We start from the raw sequence: 19,243 nt of genomic DNA on the forward strand, positions 1-19,243 counted from the left end.
GACGTCAGGGAAGAAGCGACAGCAACCGATGCCGGACCAATACTTTGGAACTCTGGCCGACTGCGGGACCGCCTGACGGCAGGATAACCCAAGTGTGATGACTGCAGCAGGGTGAACACTCGAACATCTACATTTATGGTAGGTACAAAACTGTACTTTTTATTGTGCCCCCATAAATGGGTCTATATTATAATAGCGAAAATCCTTTTAAGCGAACACGAAAACACCGACACGTTTTGCCCGGACCGCAATTATGTTGAACGTACTAAACCACGAAATTCAAAAAGTCGAAGCGCCATGGTTGGCCCTTCTACGGTACAGCACCATAAGGTAAGTGTGCGATAGTTATGGACCTTAGGGTTAGGGTGCGGGTTAAGGTAAGTGCTTAGATAGGTAATGTATGTAAGGTTTAGTGTAGGCTTAGAATTAGGGTTTTGTTAAATGTATGTGTGTGGATTATTTGTTTTGTTTTTGTATATCGCTGTAGGGTAAGTGTGTGATAGTTAACGGACCTTAGGGTTAGGGTGTGGGTTAAGGTAAGTGTATAGATAGTAATGTATGTAAGGTTTAGTGTAGGGTTAGACGTAGGGTTTTGGTGCTTTACTTTAGGGTTAGAAGTAGAGTTTTGTTTAGTGTATGTATGTGGTTTATTTATTTTGTTTGGGTAGACAGTATGTAGTGGGAGGTGGAGTTGGCCGACTATGGGGATTCGACTTTTTGAATTTCGCGGTTTAGTACTTTCGGCATATTCGCGTTTCGCGCAATAAGTGTTGGTGTTTTCGTGTTCGCTTAAAGGGATTTTTGCTATTATAATATAGACCCTCCATAAATATAGGTATTGCTGAACCAATTCATGTGTGGATGCATAATTTACAGCTATAGCCGTTGTTTCATCTTTATTAATTTTATATCCCAGAAAGACATGAAACTGTCTCACAGTGTTCCACACACTGAGATGTCCTTTTCTGGCTTTATTAGGTACAAAATATCATTTGCAAATAAAGCCATCTTTTCTTGATTACCATACTAATTGTATCCTTGAGTTTCTGAGCCCCTTATTGTCTTTGCCAGTGGCTGTAAATGTAATACAAATAACAAAGGGGAAAGAGGACCCCCCCCATTCCTCTGTTCAGATGCATTTTATCAGAGAGGAACCCTCCCACTTTAATTTTTACCTCTGATCCCTCGTATATCCACAGCTTTCTTCCAGGATGTTCGTGCTTCCTCTCCTTTTAAAGTGTTGTTTAACAAAACCTTCCAGATCTTTTTCACTTTCTTCCCTCCTAGCATTCTTCCATAGGAGTGCCATCTATTCCTAGAGACTTTCCTGCAAATTGATTGTACATCACCGTTTTTATCTCATGTCCTCTTATCTTAACTGTAAATTGTTGAGCCTCATCTACCTCTAACCTTGGTAAAGTTAAGCCTTCCATAAATATTTCCATTTGTGCTTTTTTGATTTCCACATTTCTCTGCTTTATACAAATTTTCATAAAATTTCCGAAATATCTGTAATACTGCTACAGGATCTCTGGTTATTTTTCTTGTAACAAAGTTTAGCAACAGGCCTTTCTACTTTCTATTGCCTAAGTTGCTGTGCCAAAATTTTTTGTACTCTTGAGTTATTATTGAAGAACAGTTGCTTAGCAGCAATCTTTCTAAAATCATGGTCATTATCCAGATATTCCCTTATTTTCTCGTCAGCACTCTGCAGTTAAGTTTTTCTTCTTCTGTGAGATTCCCCTTATTCTGCAGTAGTTTAACCTTTGTCAGTCCCTCTAAATAATTCCTGCTACTTCTTAACCATATCTCATTTTCTTTTATTTCTATCCTATTTTTAAACTTCATTTTTTCCTACACACTAGCTATATCTTTGCTAGTAACTCTTGAACAATTTCCACTACCCATTCCTTAAATTCCTCTCTTTTTGACAGGCAGGGAAGCACCAGTGTTTCATATTTACTTCATAACCCTGCATTTTTATTATAGTTATTGTTGGTGCATGATTTGAGATAGTTATTGGATGTGTGTCGGCCACGGTGGTGCAACGGTTACCGTTGCCGCCTCACAGCAAGAGGTTCTCCGGTTCAGTCCTCTGCTGGGGTGCATTCTGTGCAGAGTCTGCATGTCCTCCCTGTGGTCGCGTGTATTTCCACCAGGTACTCCGGTCTCCTCCCACATCCCAGAGACGAGCTGTAGGTGGATTGGACACTCTAAATTGACCCCAGGTGTGAGTGCGTGCATGTGTGTGCCTTCTGTGGAAGGTTGGGCGCCGGGCTGGCAACTCAACACTGTAAAACTCCACTGCCAATCATGAGCGGACAGGTGATGCGCTGTGGCGACCCCTAACCGGGAAAAGCGAAAGAAGAAGATTGGATGTGTGTCACGCTATCAACTAAGTGCACATGTCCTTGTGAAATATAATTTCTGTCTAGTCTAGACTTGTTATTGTACCTTAGGGAATAATATGTAAATTCTTTGAGTTCCTGCTACTGAGTTTTTCATTTATATTTTCATAAATTTCTTCAGAAATCTACTTTTGTTTTCTTTTTTCTTCTAGGTCCCCAAGATACATTCTCACTGTTGCAAATCAAGTTCCATTCTCCACCTTTAAGTAATACTTTGTATTAAATTATTCCTTCCTGTATGTCCTACCTCAATAAATGTTCTTTGACATCCTTGCCTTCTTGTTATTCTTTAAGACTTTTTCACATTTCCCCTGCATATGTGGCATGCATGTATCATCAGTATCTTGTTTCCATCTCACTTTTTTCTTCCTGTTGAATATTAGCAATAACCCATGCCTGGGTGTGGGTAATGCTGAATTTACCAACGATTGGTGTGGTTTGGTCACGAGGGCGAAGCCCGAGGAGCCAAACAAAGACAACCGTGGGTAAATCCAGCATTACCCACACCCAGAAGTGGGTTATTGCTATTATACAATGACATTATTTAAGAAAAAAAATAATTACTTTTCTTTAATAATGGCATTGTATAATGCCTCCTTGCTGCCCTTCCGCAGCTGTCTGGTATTCTGCGGCAGTTCTGATGTACTGCGCATGCCTATGCTTACGCAGTACATCAGAGCTGTGGGCGGAAGCAACGGAGAAAGCAAGATCTCCGTTGCTTTTTACAAACTGTCTTGCTATGTTAAAGAAGTTTAACATAGCGAGACAGCTTTAAAAAAAAGCAATGGAGAATCTCTGTTGCTTTTTTTAAAGCTGTCTCGCTATGTTAAACCCATTTAACATTGAGAGACAGTTTTGAAAAAAAGCAACAGAGAAAGCAAGATCTCCATTGCTTTTTACAAAGTGTCTCACTATGTTAAAGGAGTTTAATATAGCGAGACACCTTTAAAAAAGCAACGGAGATAGGAAGATCTCCGTTACTTTTTTTTAAAGCTGTCTCGCTATGTTAAACTCGTTTAACATAGCGAGACAGTTTCTAAAAAGCAATGGAGATCTTGCATTCTCTGTTGCTGTAAAAAAAGAGTTATACTAATGGAAAAAGCCCGGGCGACCGGACCTATTTCCATTACTATAACTCTGATTTACAAAGTGCACGCTGACCAATCAACGTGCACGTTTTGGAATATTAATGGGGGGTCGTTGTATAATTGTATTTCTACACTTGTAGTCCTTTTACACAAATGCCATAACTTGAATGTGTTACCACCATCCCTGTATGTTGGCAATTCTTTGTGTTTCTTTTTTAGAATGATTTTCTATAACTACACACATGTAGTCAAGTCCTCCTACAAATATATCTAATCCGTTGCAATGTCATTTAAAGTAACTCTTACTAGTGCTGTACACTTAGAACATTATTCTGCTTTTTGCAAAACAATTCTGTCATTTTACATTGCAAAAAATGTATGTTCCAAACTCATTTCCACATTTTGATACATTGCACAGTCTTTTTTTTACTAAGTTAATGTATCTTTCTTCTATATTAGGATTTGTAATAACTTTATTTAACTGTAACCATATTATGTCAATGTTCTCCTCGGGCCTTTGCTTCATTTGGACTATCCTGGTAAACAAATGGCAAATAAATAAATAAATTCTGTCAAAACATCACTTCATGTCACCTTTCATAAACACTTTTCTGTGCCCTTTTCTCCACACAAAGTGTTCATTTGTGCCATTATATTGTACTGTATACTTTTTGAACCTTTGTAGATATTTCTGCCCTCAGTCTGTGGTACATTTACCAGTTAATGTGCTCTTTCTTGTATACATGGTCTTTTTCCATTTATCACCATTCTGCAGATCCCAGTTCTCAACTTTCACATTTCTGTTGTCTCTGTATGACCTTTCTGCATTCTTGTTATGTTGGCTTTCCAGCTTTTCCTATGTATTCTTATACTTGGAAAAACAGCAAACATTACAACAAATAAGTAAGTAATGAGCCAGAATGAAATGTAAATCTAATGTTTTAACCACACTTTTTGTTTTCCTATCCAGCTCTCATCACTTATAACCATGTTAATTAAATTTTACTCGTGTCAAAATGTGTGTTGTCTGATGGGTCTAGTAAAGCTTCTTACATGTTTAGTCTTTGCGAAATACCTTTTAAGTTTGGTTTAGCGTTGTTCCTCATATGTGGAAAGAATAGTCCCATTATTTCTGTCTCTTGTTCTTTGTACTCTAGGAAAAATAGTTGAATTGTAGCCTTCCATATCTGACAACACTGACTTGATCAAATATACCTTTCTTGACAAATATTATATCTTTCTCTGTATTTCCCTGTTAGTTTTTCTCACATTTTCCTAATTTATGTATGTTGTGCTTTTATAAAAAGAAAGAAATGTGCCCATTGTCCTGAATCCCTAATTATTGCACCTTACTGTCCTAAATGATGCAAGTGTTTACAGGTGTTATCTACAGCTGTCTTTCCCTTGTACGGAAACTGTACCATCTGCATGGACAGTAAATTTCACAAGTGAAGTAAATTTAGGTTGCCCTGTCATACCTCTCAACCTGTTAGAGCACAAATCTGGACAAAGCTGCCATGAATAAAAGTGGGACAAAGAACCAAAAAATAGGAACAATTCTAAAATATTGCTCTTAAAAACCTAGAAAGTTGATAGAATAAGGTTTTGCATTAGCACACATTTTCTGAAGGGTTGAAGTCTGAAACTCAAATGTCTGACATTATTTTCTAACTTCAGTCTTTAATTATTTGCTGCAAATTTTCCAGAAACCACAATTTTATGAAAAACAGACCAAAAATATGATGGAAAGTCCAGACATTCTGCAAATATCTGTACAGTTGAGAGCTATGTTCCCTTGTATATCTGTCAGTTTTTTTCTAATTCAGAATATGTTACAGTTTTCCATTTTGAAGCATTGCATGAATTTCTCATCAGCCACTCCATAAATCCAGCTTAATTTTAATGTGTGCAGTCAGTACTTATTTTTAATTCTTGGATGCATTAGGACATGTCTATTTTCAAACTACCAAGCATTGCAGTCAGATACAGTTACGTAAAACAACATCATGAAAATTTAGAGCAAGGCAGTCTTTTTAAGACCCTTTTAAGAATAAACCACTGTGATATTGGAGAAACATTCTTAAAAAGGTTGTAGGAATGAACAAAACTTTTCATTTTAGCATGTGATCCTTATGAATGTCTTTCTAATATTCTTCGAGATTTTATACTGTAACTGGACCAAAATAAATATAGGTTCATAGGTTCATAGGTTTATACTAGGCTATCTGCCCTAAGGCATTTATAAGCCTAGCCCAAATTTTTGTGGCTTACGCCACCCCTTATATGAAAAAATACTGTGCCCATTAGTTTGTTGTGCCTCTGTCCAGCAGTGACACAGAGATGATTCCCGGGGTAAACCTACGATCTCCCATCCACAGGTCTAGATTTCTCTTGAACAGAGTCAGCGAGGTGCTCTGCCTCACATGGACCGGGATTTTATTCCACAGCATAGGGAGTCTCTGAGTGATAAATCTATCCCTCCGCACGTCCTATTTATATCCGTGCTAAGGTTTAAGTCGCTTGCTCTAGTGGTTTTGGTGGATTTGGATTTTTGAGGTGGAGCATGTCCATTAATTCCGGGTTGGACATGGCCTTGTATGTCAGGCACATGTCACCTCTGAGCAGACGGTATGCGACTGAATAGAGCTGGAGTTTCTTCAATCTGGCAGCATATGACAGATTTTGGAGTCCCTTTATCCTTTTGGTGAGGAACTTTTGGGGTCTCTCCAATTGCTGCAGATGTCGGGTGAGATACATCCCGAATGGGGCATTGTACTCGATCATTGGTCTGATAAGTGAAGAGTACAGGGGAACAATAACCTCACTAGATCTGGATGTGAATCCCTTCATGATCAGGTGGGCAATGTAGAAGGTCTTTCTAACCACTTTAGCAATGTGAGTGTCAAAAGAAAGGCCACTGTCAACCTGGGTCCCCAGGTCCCTGATAACCTCTTCTGTGCTTAGTGGATTGCCACCTATATGGTAGCTTGGGGTTACCTTGTTTTTCCAGAAGGGTATGACTATACATTTTTTGGCGTTTAACTTCAGGCCATGGCTCTGGCACCAGCGATCTGTTTCCGTGAGTCCCTTCTGAAGGATATCCGTGTCTGATGCACTTTCCACTATGGCCCAGTTTGCAGTCGCCTGCAAACTTTGTCAGCCAAAGTCCTCCTATGTTGGCCTGTACTTCTGAGAAGTAGATGCCAAACAATAGGGGGCCAAGGACCGAGCCCTGTGGGACACCACTTGTGACCGGCTTGGAGTCTGACACAGCGCCAGCAACTCTAACCCTGTGGGTTCTGTCCTTAAGCCAGTTTGCAACCCATCTTGTGACATATGGGTTTACATTTAAGCTGGTAAGTTTTTCTACAATACCCGAGTGGGGTATTGTGTCGAAAGCCTTTGCAAGGTCAAGGTAGGCTGTATGGACTGCCTTTCCTCATCAATGGCCTTGGTGACTGTTTCAAGAAGTCGACCAAGTTCAAAAGGCATGATCTTCCCTTGACAAAGCCAAACTGGGTCGGGTCCAATGTCTGCAAGTCCCCTATATCTTTGTTTATGAGCTCCATTATGATCCTCTCCATAGCTTTGCAGACTAGACTTGTTAAGCTTATGGGGGTAATTACCAGGGTCCATAGAGGCGCCGCCTTTGTGGAGTGGGACAACAGTTGCCGTCGCCACTCCTTGGGCACGATCCTGTGGTAAGGCTGAGATTAAACAGCTGCCTTATGCGGGTTTAATTCCTCATTTAGCTCGTGTAGCACACAGCCGGGGACACCATCCGGTCCCATTGATGCTGTGTTTTTAGCTTTAGAGAGAGCAGCTTTCACCTGCGCATTTGAGATGTCCGGGAGGCTACTCTCGGCTGGGATAGTTATCTCTCCTTTAGGGGGGGGAGGGGGGTGAAGTTTGCACTGAACCTGTCTGCCAGTATGTTGGCAATGTCTGTGGGTTCAGTGATTTTTGTATCATTTTGGACTAATTCTGAGCATATCTGGGAGTTTCCACCCAGGTTCCTAACATAGCTGAAAAAGGCCTTATGATTGTCCTTTGAATCCATGGCAATTTTTCTCTCAAAATTGGCCTTAGTTGATTTTATGAGTGCTCGTATTTTTTTACTAATAATGATCAGGGGTGACTTCCTTTTATGGATTTTGTTCTATCATGTAATAGCTTTCTCCTCTTATTGTAAAGTTTGTTAATGGCTGGGGTCCACCAGACTGGACGTTTGCCCTTTGTGGAAAGAGTCTTGGTTTTATTTGGGATTGCCTGATCCATGCAGTCCTGGAGGTGTTCATAGAAGGCATTTGTAAGGGCTTCCGCAGCTTGGGTTGTGGTTTCCACTGGCTCAGGGGCCTTGAAGGATACCACACCAGTCTTGAGTAGTGTGAAGTTTGCTTTAGAGAAGTTCTTCACTATGGTCTTTTTGTTTGGGGTGGGGCGGGATGTGGATTTCCAGTGAGATTAGTTTATGATCAGATCTCACCAATGAGGGATATACTTCGTGTGGAGCATTTTGTCCCCATGTTTGTGACAATGAGATCTGGTATATTTTCTCCTCTCGTGGGAACAGTGACTAGCTGTTCCATGGCATTTGAATTTATGAACTCCAGGAACCGTTGGGCTAGAAAGTTAGGGCTTGAGTAATGTTCCCAGTCTATATTCGGTAGTTGAAGTCACCCAATATGATGGTGTTTGGAGATACATTTATACCCTCCAGTGTCTTCAGGAAGGCTGTGTGGGGTTCCTGAGTTTGAGAGGGTGGCCTGTAGCATGCTACAATTTGTAGAGCAGTTTTTCCTATGGTTAGTTGCACCTGGATGGTTTCCGAGCTTATGCGTTGCCACCAACCTGGAGGTGTGGGTATCCTTTATGAATATGGATACACCCTCCTTTTGTGGTGTGGTCCGGGTTTTGGGGCGGGCATGATATGAGGTAAAACCTAATAGTGCAGGGTGCTCTCAGGAGCCTTGAACCAGGTTTCAGTTACAGCACAGACATCGATGTTCTCCATACTGAGAAGGGCCTCGAGTGCGTGCATTTTGAGATTTAGACTTCTGGCATTGAGCAGCATTACCCTCAGTTTCTTCCCATTTTTGTTTTCTAGGGTGGTAGGTTTAGAATTTGAGCCTTGCCTAAAAAAGGCACTATGGGGGTGGCAAGAGCCTTAGCCAATATCCGAATCCCAGGGTGACAGGTGCAAGCCATCCCTTGCGACAGCGTGGCTTGTCAAGCATGTCATCCCAGGCAGACAGACACTGGATCCCCTTTGAATGACACCAGACATTAAGCCAATTGTTAAAGCTGATCATCTTGTCTGTATATTGTGGCATCATTCTTGGTGAAGGAAAGATACTGCTCAGGGTTAGGGTCATACCTGCCTGGGCTACATAATCAGAGAGCTCCTCTATGTCTCTTTTCATGTAGTCCAGGGAGGTACGTCTCAGGTCGTTCACACCAGCATGGACAATGACTGTGTCATATTTGTACTTGCCGTGGAGTGACCCGAGTGCTTGTGTTATGTGGCGGATTCTAGCGCTCGGTAGGCAGCTTACTGTGACCCTCTCCTTGTTCAGCCTGGTGAGTGGGACGTCAGTGTGTCTGACTATGGAGTCACCTATGACAAGTATGTTTGGTGTTGTATTTGGCCTTAAGGGCTGTGACTGCTTTGCACACTGCTTTTGTGGTTTATGTGTTGCTTGTGGGGTGTCTTGAGGTAGCAGTTGTTTGGGTGTCTGCTTTGGAGGCCTCTGCTGTTTAGGTAAATTTTTACTCAGAGCCTCAGTATGTCTTTGTGTGTTTATGTGTTTGATTCAGTGGAGTGGTAGCATTATGTGAGGCTGGTTTTGTGGTGTGTAGTTGCCTTCTCCTCCTGTCTGGTCTTGCCAGTCCTGAGTTGAGAGAGCTCAGCCTCCAGTTTGGCTAAATAGCTGCATCTCTCGCAAGTATTTGTGTTATGTGGGAGGAGGAGAGGGTTGTCTGTGTACATGAGGCAGTTATAACATTGCCTCAAGATTCCCAGATTCACCAGCTGGACCCGAGAGAAGATTGACAACTGACCTTTGGACATGCTAGAATAATATTGGGAATTCCTTAATTGAAAACAAGGGCCAGTGGGGAGTGAGGGTGTAGTGCTTTTAATTTTTAGTGCTGACTTATATAATTGCTTTAGTGAGCAAGTGCCAGGTAACTTGAGTGCAATGTGTTACAAGTAACTAAATGCAAAAACGACAAACAGTAACTTTCTTTCAAGTGAAACAAGGAAATAAGTACAGTAAGCAATGCAGATATCACTAGTGATCCACAGAAGCGCTGAGAAGTTGCGTATTAGGTGGAATTAGCTTCCAGGGAAATAACAAGCAAACAAACAACAAGCATATAAACAAAGCTAGATTCAGCAGGCCTGGATCTAGTCTATGCTAGAGCAAACAAGGTGAACCAATTTCAATATGTACAACTTGCTGTGATAAAGATTGCAAGGAAAAATGCAAAAAAAAGTATTTTATTTGGTCTAAGAAATGTAATTCACCAGCGAGAATATACAGTTTACAACTTTTTTTGTTTTGTTTTTTTGGCAAACCTCTCATAAACATCAGGATACTATGGTCTTATCAGTATGAGCTTCTTTAGCTTGTCTTTCACGTTTCTTAAATACATCTATCAAGTCACACTTTTATTTCTTTTCATTCAATATGTCCTCATATTTATGTGCTTTCTTTAAAAAAAAAGTGTATCCTCATTTTTATATTCATTGTGACGTGCACTGAAAAGTTAATGTAACATACATTGGATAGTCTTTCTGCAGCACAACAGTTTCATTAGTATTTATTTTTTTTCATTTTCATAGCTTAATGTTACATTATATTTCTTTGTAGGTATGAAAATCCTTATAAATCTTCTAACTGTATCCCAGATGGAGCATTCACATTTTTCTTCAGCCAGTATCTGTGGGTAGGTGACTTTGCATCCCACAAAAATTGTATTCTCTCAGCATTTGCCATTGGTACAAATCTCACTCTTTATTTTATTGTCCTATGCAGGTTCTGTGCTACACCTTGGGTAAATTACACTACTGTGACTGTCCTCTTGGTATTTGTGTGCTATCCAAATGCTGTTCTTTGCTGTGCTTTGGCTTCTGCCTTTTGTCACTTCAACACCTACTTCCTGTCTCTCTGCAATTCTTTATTATTTAAGTCTTGTTACATCTCTCTATATTGCTCCCTGTCACTTCTGTAATTTTTGGGGCCAAGTGTTACACAAATTTAGACTTCATGCATTTTACAGCACATGCTTGAGTCTTTTATATTGCAGAGAAGCAGTACTTGTGTTGGTATTCCCTCATTGCTGTTTTCTAAGTGTTGCAGATTAATTACAGCATGTTTGCTGCTTCCTCCTCCTTCTCCTCCTCCTCTGCTTTTCCATAAATTCACTCCTTTCTTGCAACTCTTCACACAAGCCCTTGCCAAATTTTCCTTCATCTAAGTACCACCTTTAGTCTTTCCTTAAAACTAAGGAGACCAACTTGGTTATGTATCTAAACCACTCCAGTTTCCCAAGAAAAAGAGAAACAAGTTCTCTCCTAGGATGAGAACCTCCAGTCTTCAGGCACTCTTTCCACTTTCAGCTCCATTGACCTAGTGTCCAAGGTGGCAGAGTCTGCAGGCACTGCCTTAATAGTCCTGCTTTTTCAAGGCAGCTTTTTAGTTTGCGTAGCTTTGAATTACATTGAGGGTTTGACTTTGAAGATCCTCATCTGTTTGTATGTCCTCTTCTGATTTCCCCAGCTCACCACAGCTCTGAAAGCATGTAACCCCCCACCCATTCTTGGGAGTACAGGTGCCTCCTTCTGGTACATGCCATGATGTCAGGTATGGGGCAAAGGAGAGCACTGTTCGCCCTTGCCTTTTTGTTCTTTATACCACTCAGGTAGTGTGGACTTCAGTCTTGATATACATTGTCCAAGAGTTCCCATATTCTGTGCCTAAAATATAGAAATCTTAATTGTTTGTAGGGTTATCAGATCTCAGGCCAGTACACTGAGACAGCAAGTAGGTGCTGAAGTGACAAAAGGCAAAAACCAAAGCACGGCACAGAATGACATTCAGACACCACAGTACCCAAATACTAAGAAGAAAGTAATGTAATTTGTTCACATTGCTTGGGAGGGATGCATAATGTTAAACACTGCTATACATGCCAGTGCTTTAATCTAGGAAATGTTAAAAGTTCATAGTCTCCATCACTGGAAGATAGCAGCTTTGGAAGGAAGGCAGCCAGAAGGGGGACCATCAGGAAGGTATTGTACATGATTCCAACTGATTATCAGTCATACAGGAGAAGATTAGGGGTAAGGAAATGGAGCATATGCTAAAGTCTCCCTTCACAAAGTCTGTCCTTATGATGGTCTCTCACTCTTCAGAGGTTTCACTGTAATACCCATTACATTTGGTTTGTGGAAGGAGGCAGTCTGTGTAGTCCACTGTGTATATTTAACATTCTGCTTTCCACTTGTCCATCTCTCTCCCCCTCTTATTCCATCTGTCCTGCATCATCTTCTTCCAGCACTCTTTCAACAGGTTTGCATCTGTCTCTTTGAAGAAGTACTTTCACAGATCCAAGATGAATTGGGGCCTACCCTGTCCTGTGCTGTCTCTGCCTATTCTGCCTATCCTTTTCAAGGTGGCACATCTCCATAGAATTCTTATGCACCTATACAACGTTCCAGATGTTCATCGTGTTTCACTGTTGCAGTCATTACTCTTGGGTTATCCTGCTGGCAGGCTACCCGCTGTCGGCCTGAATTCCAAAGTCCTGGTCTGGCGACGGTTGCTGTCGCCTCTTCCCTGACGTCAGTGCTGCAGGGGTATAAAAGATGTAGCCTACACCATTTTCTTCAGTCTTTCTTGCCGCGTGGTGCCCGAAGCAAAAGCAGTTCGCAAGTGCCGGTCGGCCTACTCCTGAGATTTTCAAATACGAATTTCAGAACCAAAGTCTTCATTAAAGCTAAGTACACCGTTGGGGAAACTTTTTTCTTGCTCCAGACCGATGTCAGAAAAAAGTTAACAATTGTATTTCTTGTGAGAAGCAAATACCTCATAAGGATTTTCATTCTTACTGTATTCCTTGCCTAGGCTCTGATCACAACGTTGCTAGCTGTCGGTTTTGTGCTAGATTTAACCAATGCACTATTAAACGTGGGTTTGATTTTGCATTTCATTACTTTGGCCGAAGGTTTAATTATATAATGCCATCAGAACAGCCGACGACCGGCATTTACAAAAACCGCAAGGACAAGGAAAAGGATAGGCATCCGAGATCCAAAACCAACGACGAGACCTCCATTAGGCCAGTCGCTGGTTCGCCGGTTCTCAGTGAGGCACTTTCGCAGTCCCTGGTGCCCGCTACCTCAGAGCCACAGGCAGCTTCCGACTCCCACGTGGAGTGTCTAGGCCTCTAGATACTCAAGGTATTGGACACTCGGAAATCATTCCCTCAGATGGGTCCGGAGCCGCTGAGCAGGCATCGGCTTCTGAGGGTGTCTTCAGACCTACACAGCTATATGTTGAACCATCTTTAGCTTCAAAGACAAAGACTAAAGCAGCTCTAAAGACAAAGAAATAAGTACAGCATTCTCCTACTCAGACTTCCATGCCTAAAAAACACATGCTTAAAATGGCCGAGGACCTAATTACTTTGATCAGGGGTTCCCATCCCCCTCCTGATAAGAGGCCTAGGCAAGAGACAGAATATGATTCTTCTGATCAGGTTTCTATTTCCTCTGATTCCTCTTCTGAACAGGATTATTCTGTGCCTCCCTATGAGGACTCTGATGCTGAAGAATCCATTCCTTCAGCCTCTTCACCTGAGGATTATTCTTTTGGGGAAACCCTGCATACCATGAGGGAGCATTTCCACTGGGAGAGCCAAGATTACACTGAATCTAAGAAAAGGCTCAGAGACTTTCTGCTACTTCCTCAGCACAGACCCCTTGCTGTTCCACCTGTTCTAGACATTGTAGATGATTTATATTCAGAGTCCGGCCTGTCCCCTGACTCTCTACCCCCTGCACCTGTTAAGTCAGACAGATACTACAGGGTCCCGGATTCTCATAAATTTCTTTATAAAAGCCCCGCTGCTGACCCAGAAACTATATCTCAGGGTCCCAAAGGGGTCAAAGCTTCCACTGCAAAAAACCCAGTCCCCGCTGATAGGGATTCTAGGGCACTGCACAGATGGGGAAAAAAGTTTGCACCTCTACTACCTTGGCTGTAAGGGCTTTAAACTGTCAGTTTGTTATGCTTAAATATCAGCAATACTTAATGTCACTGCTTAAACAGAAGATGTTGACAAATACTGAATGTTCAGAGAACAAGGAATTGCAGGATTTATTGCATGCAGCTGAACAAGTGGGAAAGCATACTTTGCAATGTGGTTATGATTCACTGGAGGCCTCTTGCAGGGCCAGTGTTACAGGTACTGTTATTAGAAGGCATGCTTGGTTAAAGGAACAAAATCTGCCTGATCATGTTAAAGCAAAATTATTAGATGCCCCGTTAAATCATAATACTTTGTTTGGTGCTAAAGCAGAAGAGGTGTTGAAGAAAATGGAGGATAAAGCGAAATCCATGCAGACAGTTAAGGATTTCTTACAGGTACAGCCACCCAGATTTAGAAGGAACTGGCCTTCTCAAAATTGGTACTTTCCAGTGTCAGACAAACCACAAAGAGGCAGATACAGACGTCCCAGAGGCAGATCTCAGCCCCAAGGCTCATACAAGCCTAAACAATGGGGTGCTCCTACCTTCAAAAGTGGAGAAGACAAATCACAACCTTACAGGAAACAGTCCCAATGACTTTCCCCTGCCAGATCCAAGCACTTTCCTTTTGGCAGCCCCCTTAGGGGGAAAACTAGCACTTTTTTCATCAAATTGGCAAAAGGTTACCCAAGACAAATGGGTCTTGAACATAGTATCCCAAGGCTACAGGTTCCATTTTCACACCCTACCAAGGGCAAAAGGTATGCCAGACCTGCCACACAATCAATGGGCAGAGGCACAAAAGCAAATTTCAGCCCTCATGGACATGAGGGCCATTCAACAAGTACCACAACAAGAGCAGGGGCAAGGATTTTACTCCAGACTTTTCTTAGTACCCAGAAAGGACAAAACCTGGAGACCAATACTGGACCTGTCTATACTAAACACGTTTCTGGAGGTTCCAAAATTCAAGATGTTGACTCTACAGCAGCTACTACCCATGCTGGGCAAGAAGGCTTGGCTCGTAACTTTGGATCCAAAAGAGGCATACCTGCATGTCCCAATCAGACAATCTTGCAGAATATACCTCAGATTCATAGCTGACCCAATGCACTACCAATTCTCTGCACTGCCCTTTGGCTTATCTACTGCGCCCAGGGTCTTCACAAAATGCCTGGCACCAGTAATTGCATTTTGCAGACAGAGGAATTCAAATATATCCCTACTTGGATGACTGCCTTATTCAAGCAGAGAACAAAGACATTCTTCTAAAGCATCTGGCATTTGTAAAAGGATTACTAATTTGCCTAGGGTACATAAGTAAACAAAAATAAATCAAAACTAGTACCCTCTTAAGAGATAATATTCCTGGGTGCAAGCTTAAATACAACTGCCCAGATGGCTTATCTCACGCCAGACAAACAAAAACAACTGACTTCTTACTTCAAAAAATTGGCAATAAAGACCCAGTTATCTGCAAGAAAATCCTGCAGGCCTTGGGTTTCATGGCATCCTGCATTCTACTAATTCCATATGCCAGACTGCATATGAGGAAACTACAATGGTATCTAAAAAGTGTTTGGACTCAGCATTGCCACAGCCTGGAGACAGTAATTACGCTCATTCCCTGCCTGCAACAGGAGTTTCGATGGTGGGCAGAGGCCTGTCACCGCAACAAGGGTCTGCCATTCACTTTACCCACAGCCAGACAGACACTGACAACGGATGCATCAGATTATGCCTGGGGGAGCCCATATGGCAGGAAAATGTATTCAGGGCACATGGCCTGCAAGCCAGATGCATCTTCACATCAATCAAATAGAGATGCTAGCTGTTCAGAATGCCCTGACAGCTTTCATGGATCTACTTCATCCAGGACAGCTACTGATAAAGACAGACAGTACTACGGTCATGTGGTACATAAACAAACAGGGAGGTACACATTCCTACCCCCTCTGCAGACAAGCAATGACCTTATGGGACACAGTATTGACTTATCAAGTTCACCTGCAAGCACAATTCCTGCCAGGAAAAACAAATACTCTGGCAGACGAACTAAGCAGAAACCTCATGGATACCCAAGAGTGGAAACTGGATCCACAAGTCTTCAGCATGATAACAAGGAAATGGAGATGCCCAGACATAGATCTAGTTGCCTCCCCTCACAACTGCCAATTACAGAGATTTTGCTCAAGGATTTATCACAAGCAAGCATGGAGAGTGGACGCCCTATCCTTCAGCTGGAAAAATCAAACAGTATATGCCTTTCCTCCACTGCCTCTCATTCCTAGGGTACTCCTAAAGGTCAGACAAGAGAAGCCAAAAATGATACTGATTGCACCAGACTGTCCACACCAGCACTGGTACCCAATCCTAAAGAGCTTGTCTCAAGGTCCAGCATGGATATTGCCTCAAACTTCTCACTTGCTGACCCAACAAAACAATCAGATCCTGCACAGCCAACTCAGGACCTTAAATCTGGCAGCATGGTAGATAATGTAGCCATTCAGAACAATCCTCTTTCTAAAGTTGTTATGGATGTTGTCTAGGAGGCCAGGAGGCCCAGTACCAGAAAATCTTATGCAGAAAAATGGAAGAGATTCTGTGCTTGGAACCAGGAACAAGGCATTGACATGTATGTACCAAATATCCCTCAGATTTTACAATACCTAACTGAGATGCTGGACAAAGGCCTTTCTTTCTCATCAGTTAAGATTCATGCCTCTGCCATTTCAGCCCATTACAATACGGAACCACCTATCTTTTCTCACCCTTTAATAAGGCAGTACCTCAGAGGGCCAAAAACATCAGATCCTCCAAGGAGAGCACCAGTTCCTGCATGGGACCTCAATTATCTCTTGGAAAAACTCACACTGCCTCCTTCTGAGCCAGCCTCAACAGCGGATATAAAATTCTTATCCTGGAAAACAGCTCTGCTCCTAGCAATAACATCTGCAAGACGAGTCTCTGAGTTACAAGCACTCCTGGCTGTGGAACCTTTTATCATTTTTCATCCAGACAGGATTTCTCTGAGGACAAACCCAACATTTATGCCTAAGGTGGTGTCCAGTGTGGCCCTCAACCAAACCATTCACTTGTCTACCTTTTATCCAAACCCACAGAACAAGGGTGAGAAAATTCTGCATTCTTTGGACATACACAGGCAGCTACCCTTCTGCTTGTGCAGAACTAAAGCTTTCAGGAAGACTGAGCAACTTTTAGTGTCATATGCTTCAGGATCACAAGGAAAGGCTATCTCAAAACAGACTATTTCTAAATGGATGGGCCATTGCATCCGTTTCTGCTATTCTCAGCATGGCAAATCAGTGCCTAAGGACATTATGCCTCATTCTACCAGAGCAGCAGCCTTCCTCAGGGGAGTACCAACCAAAGACATCTTAGAGGCTGCAACTTGGAGTTCAGTGCACACTTTTACAAAGCACTACCACTTGCCTCTTTACTCTAAATCCAGAGCAGGCTTTGCCACTGCAGTTCTGCAGGGCCTCATAGCCTCTCCTAATCCTATTTAGCCCAGCCACCCATCCTCAGCTTTGGGATTCAACCCAAGAGTAATGACTGCAACAGTGAAACACGATGAACATAGTACAATTGTGTACATACCATAAATGTAGATGTTTGAGTGTATTCACTGTTGCAGTCCAGGTTACCCTCCCACCGTCCTCCTTTCTTTTGCTGGGATTTATCTGTACTTCTCTATTCTATACAGCCTATGTGGTGTATTTGCTTGTAGATGAAGGAAATGTTTCTTTACTGCATGTATGTTTATTGGCATATTATATTTAACCTACCCTTTTGGGGGCACCTGACATCTGGGGCAAGAAAAACTGAAGAAAATGGCGTCAGCTGCATCTTTTATACCCCTGGCGCACTGACGTCAGGGAAGAGGCGACAGCAACCGATGCCGGACCAGGACTTTGGAATTCAGGCCGACTGCGGGTAGCCTGCCAGCAGGATAACCCAAGAGTAATAATTGCAACAGTGAATACACTCGAACATCTACATTTATGGTAGGTACACATCTGTACTTTCTGTAGTTTATGGTCATAATCTTTCCTCTCCATGTGATATACCGCTTTGGTGGCTTTCTGGCATGTGAGGGTCATTATCCTTTTATGACCTCTAGAACTACACACAGTACTCAAGATGTGGTCTGGCCAGGGTCTGATAGAACAAGAGCATTACATGTCTGCTTTTGCAGTCCGTCCTCGTAACCCAGCATTCTGTTTGTTGTTTACATGGCACTGTCTTTCTGCTCCTTGATGCCCTGTTCATTTATAATGAATATCCCTCAGATGGAATCTGGTTGGTCTTATAGTTACTTTTCAGTAAAACACAGTTAACACCATTTATGTGAACCGGCAGCCAGGGAAAGGTTTTATAACTTATCTATTAAAGGTGCAGAGGCCTGCACCCTATCTCCTGTAAGACGCCTTTCAATAAGATTTATTTTTTTGTAATTGGGTTTACCTGATCTAATTTTTCTGCAGAGCAACTCACTGAAATGTCTCTTAACCCCAGATTATTTTTTTGTTCTGTTGTCATTTGTTCCGGTTCTCTCTTCTTGACTTATAGTTCATTGCAGGGTTGCTGTGACCCAGGGGTAGTACTATGCTTTTGTCTTCATTCCATTGTAGCTATGGTCTTTTTGGCTGTATGGGGTGTTTTTTTCACATGTTCTTCCTTGTGACATTCCCCACACCCTTTCCTACTGCAGTCATCTCTCTGTTGCTAGCATAGAGATTGATCCTTTTATCAGAGCCACCTGATGATGTCTGAAACAAGTTTCATTTCTTAACATTGCTCCTCTCACCATAACTTTGTGTGCTACCATGCAACCTTTTAACAGTCCTAGTTTTACAGTCTGTCATACATTCAACTCTTACAGTTTTCCTAGCAGCTACTTGTACAGGACCAAGTAAAAAGCCTTGGTGAGGTTCAGGCAGACTATACCGGTAGTTCACTTTTAGATTTGTGATACATTCATAATGTGACTGGTATGACTGACGGATCTTTTCTGGTCACAAGCCTGTTTGCTGTTGTCCTGGAGATTACTGGACTAAACAGAAGCAACCAGCCTTCCCTTAGAATTCTCTCTGATTTTTCCTCTTGTGCCTTTCATGTTCAGAATTCTAATTCAGGTTTATTTAAGGGCTTAGGAACTAAGTACTGTATGCAGTGTAAAATACTAAATTCAAAGATTAAAAACATAAATGAATAAAACAAATGAACACAATAGAAAGGTAGAAGTCACTGCTGTTCATAGTGGTTAGCAAAAGCCAGGTCAAGTAAAGTCTAAGAATGTCTTACAGATGCCAATGTGAAGCACTCCCTAAGCCAGCAAGGAAGCTCCAGAGTTGCAGAGTTTGTTAAACAAAAGTTTATATATCAAGAATATTCAATCCACACCCCCCACTGAGGGAAGAAGAAGCCAGATCATTGCCTCTAGCAAGATCCTCAAAAGGCAGCATAA

The 19,243-nt window shown here is 42.0% G+C and overlaps 1 protein-coding gene across 3 annotated transcripts in view; it reads left to right on the plus strand.

The window, feature by feature from the left end:
* Positions 1–19,243, plus strand: part of FOXK1 (forkhead box K1) — a 1,462,137-nt gene that overhangs the window by 1,268,656 nt on the left and 174,238 nt on the right. The window contains exon 10 of one of the 3 annotated variants that reach the window (XM_044089495.1): positions 10,372–10,447. The exons of the other annotated variants lie outside the window; for them this stretch is intronic. Within the exon in view, the coding sequence (XP_043945430.1) occupies positions 10,372–10,447 (76 nt within the window). The remainder of the gene's footprint in view (positions 1–10,371; positions 10,448–19,243) is intronic. 3 annotated transcript variants of the gene reach the window in all.

This window comes from Protopterus annectens, chromosome 12.part0, assembly GCF_019279795.1.
Source record: "Protopterus annectens isolate FY-2018-M chromosome 12.part0, PAN1.0, whole genome shotgun sequence".
Lineage (NCBI taxonomy): Eukaryota > Metazoa > Chordata > Ceratodontiformes > Protopteridae > Protopterus > Protopterus annectens.